Source organism: Sinocyclocheilus grahami, unplaced genomic scaffold (assembly GCF_001515645.1).
Source record: "Sinocyclocheilus grahami isolate Dianchi unplaced genomic scaffold, SAMN03320097.WGS_v1.1 scaffold525.1, whole genome shotgun sequence".
In the NCBI taxonomy this organism is placed as follows: domain Eukaryota; kingdom Metazoa; phylum Chordata; class Actinopteri; order Cypriniformes; family Cyprinidae; genus Sinocyclocheilus; species Sinocyclocheilus grahami.
In genome coordinates, this window is record NW_015505704.1 from 359,360 (window position 1) to 361,737 (window position 2,378).

Below are 2,378 nucleotides of genomic sequence, written 5' to 3' on the forward strand. Positions count from 1 at the left end.
GAGCTCATCGTTGCACACTCTTATTCTTAGAAATCCAATTATGACATTTATTCGTTTTCAGAAATGAGAAACAGAAATGCGGATGCTGGATTTGGCTTGGTACAACTGGACTCCGCTGACGACCAAATAAAAAAAAACACCAGTAAAGATGGCGGTGTCTGAAGGTTTAGTGGCACTGTGTTGTTGCTTTTCTTCTTCTTGATATGTCTGTGCGTAATTTTGCCTTTTCGTTCGGGTCTCTTACCTGTTTTCTCTTTGATCTCGCAGAGGACACTGAAGAGAGCTGGCTTCATTCTGTGACAGTTGAGCCCATGTTTCCTGTGCCATTTGGGAGCAAGAGACGAGATTGATATATAGTCACTTAAAACTCATAATTCTGTCGCATTGAAACAAGTCTCAAGTTTAAATTTAACCTTAAACTGCATTAAATTGAGAGTGATAAACGCATAGGCAAAGCTGGCTTTACACATCACAGTTCAAGTTCAAAACAAAGCTACGTAAAATTAGTTTCCAAATAGTTATATTGACTCTCAACAAAAAAAAGTTTTGTAGTTGCTAAGGGCTGTAAAAGTATCAGGGCCTTCTTGAGTTTAGAAGTAGAAAAGTGTGAGAAACTTTTAATGAGATGCCCACATGTGTTGAATACTTTACCTGTGTATCATTCTCAATGTAAAAGTCAGAGGCTATTTTTAATAGATCAGCTACAAGTAACTGTGATATTTTGTCTAAACTTTACATAATGGTCATTTTAACCTGTGATACGTCCACCTGGCTTTCAATGCAAACGTGACTCTCAAGGTATTACTATATTAACATTTGTGAAAAATGACTGTTGTGACAAGAGTCACAATGTGTGGACAGTACTGTACAATAAAAGTTGGATGTTGTAACGTGTGAATAGAAGCACTATAAGCTATTTTAAACAATACAACGAGAAAGCATTACTACAAAGACTTTCTGAACAAAACCATATTAACGTTTAGATTAAAAAAATGCACCAACTTTGCTTGCGCCTCGTCCAGGCTTTGGTCGGTGATGGTCATGATCTGATGCAGAATGTCACCGATGTCTTGTTTTCTTCCATCCCCATCGGTTCCGTCGTGTCCATGTGGAGGCGGCAGAGCCATGCCTCCCTGTACCGAGTGACCGGCCAGGCTGACACCGCCGAGAGCCTGCATGATCCGGGCTTGCTCGTCCATAGTCCGCCGCAACACAATCAATGCGCTCGTGCTCAGTCACTGACGGGTGAAATAAAGTCGGATAATGCACATGCAAAAACAACTTGATTATTTCATGTGCGGCGGTTAACGGGTCGCTATCGTGCACAAAATATTGACCGTGAAGCAACGCAAAATACAGTAAATCGCTGGATGAAATATAGTGGAATTGATGTCCCAGGAATCACTTTATGGAAAAGATTTAAATCGTCTTTGATCCTCCTGTATGAATGTCCATTGGAGAAAAAATTAGAGATATTTCTTGCCTATTATTTAAGTAAACTTCAGCGTTCAGGGGACAGTGGTTGCCCGTTCAATCCTGTCCGAATCTTCATGCCAATTTGTCTTTTTCTTGGAAGAGCTGGGGTCCTTTGCAGATGTCTGGAATTCTTATGTGCGGGCTTCTTAGGATAATTTCGCCTTGTGCACTTCTGGAAAACTTGGACAAATCCCGTAGTATTACAAAGAGTTGCAAGCAAAACATCCCATGCCTCAGATGGAAAGTAACAATTCAACTAAATTAATGATTATGTAATTAAAAATAAGCACATTGAGTGATGAAAAACTGGAAAAAATATTGCCTTTGAAAAGATTTTCCCAAAATAAAATATAAGAAAATAAAAGAAGCCGAGTGAAATAAATTAAACCATCAGCACCGGCGACCAGAGCTATAAAGACTGTAGGAAAAATATATAAAAACGTATTAAAAAGTTCTCACTTTCAGTAGGCAAAACAGAAAAACTGGCGGAAAAAAATTAATCACGCGCAATAAAGCGATGCGCAAAAATATCTGCTGGCGGAAATTTATGAGTCGAGCGCGCGGGCTGTGTGTGCTTTATGTTGTTTGATGGCAGCAGTAGTGAGCGATTGACAATGTGCCAATGCCATTCACTCAGTGCAGACGTGTCAGAGAAGAAAAAAAGATACAAAATCGACATCAAAATGCACGCTCCGCCCTGCAGAGGAGGGGTCTTAGATTCTTGTCACTTCTCGCCGAAGCCCCCGAAAACAAAATGCCAGTTAGCTACTAATGATACTGCTGGTGATGATAATGATGAGACCAGAGCATCAAATCAACAGCGTTTAAGTCTCCACTTACGCGTGCCTCATTTAAAAGCGCGCCCGTGCATTGAGATGCCGTTACATTATAACCATTTCCAA

General features: G+C 40.2%; 1 protein-coding gene across 10 annotated transcripts in view; it reads right to left on the reverse strand.

The window, feature by feature from the left end:
* LOC107555108 (pre-B-cell leukemia transcription factor 3-like) overlaps positions 1–1,814 on the reverse strand; it is a 104,916-nt gene extending 103,102 nt beyond the window's left edge. For 2 of the 10 annotated variants that reach the window (XM_016237801.1, XM_016237797.1), the window contains exons 1-2: positions 1,003–1,814; positions 245–324 (exon numbers count right to left, since the gene is read on the reverse strand). In XM_016237801.1, coding sequence (XP_016093287.1) covers positions 245–324; positions 1,003–1,199 — 277 coding nt within the window. In that variant the 5' untranslated portion in view covers positions 1,200–1,814. The remainder of the gene's footprint in view (positions 1–244; positions 325–1,002) is intronic. The other 8 variants (XM_016237798.1, XM_016237805.1, XM_016237804.1 and 5 more) reach the window with 5 other exon arrangements.
* Between the last annotated feature and the right edge of the window lie 564 nt (positions 1,815–2,378).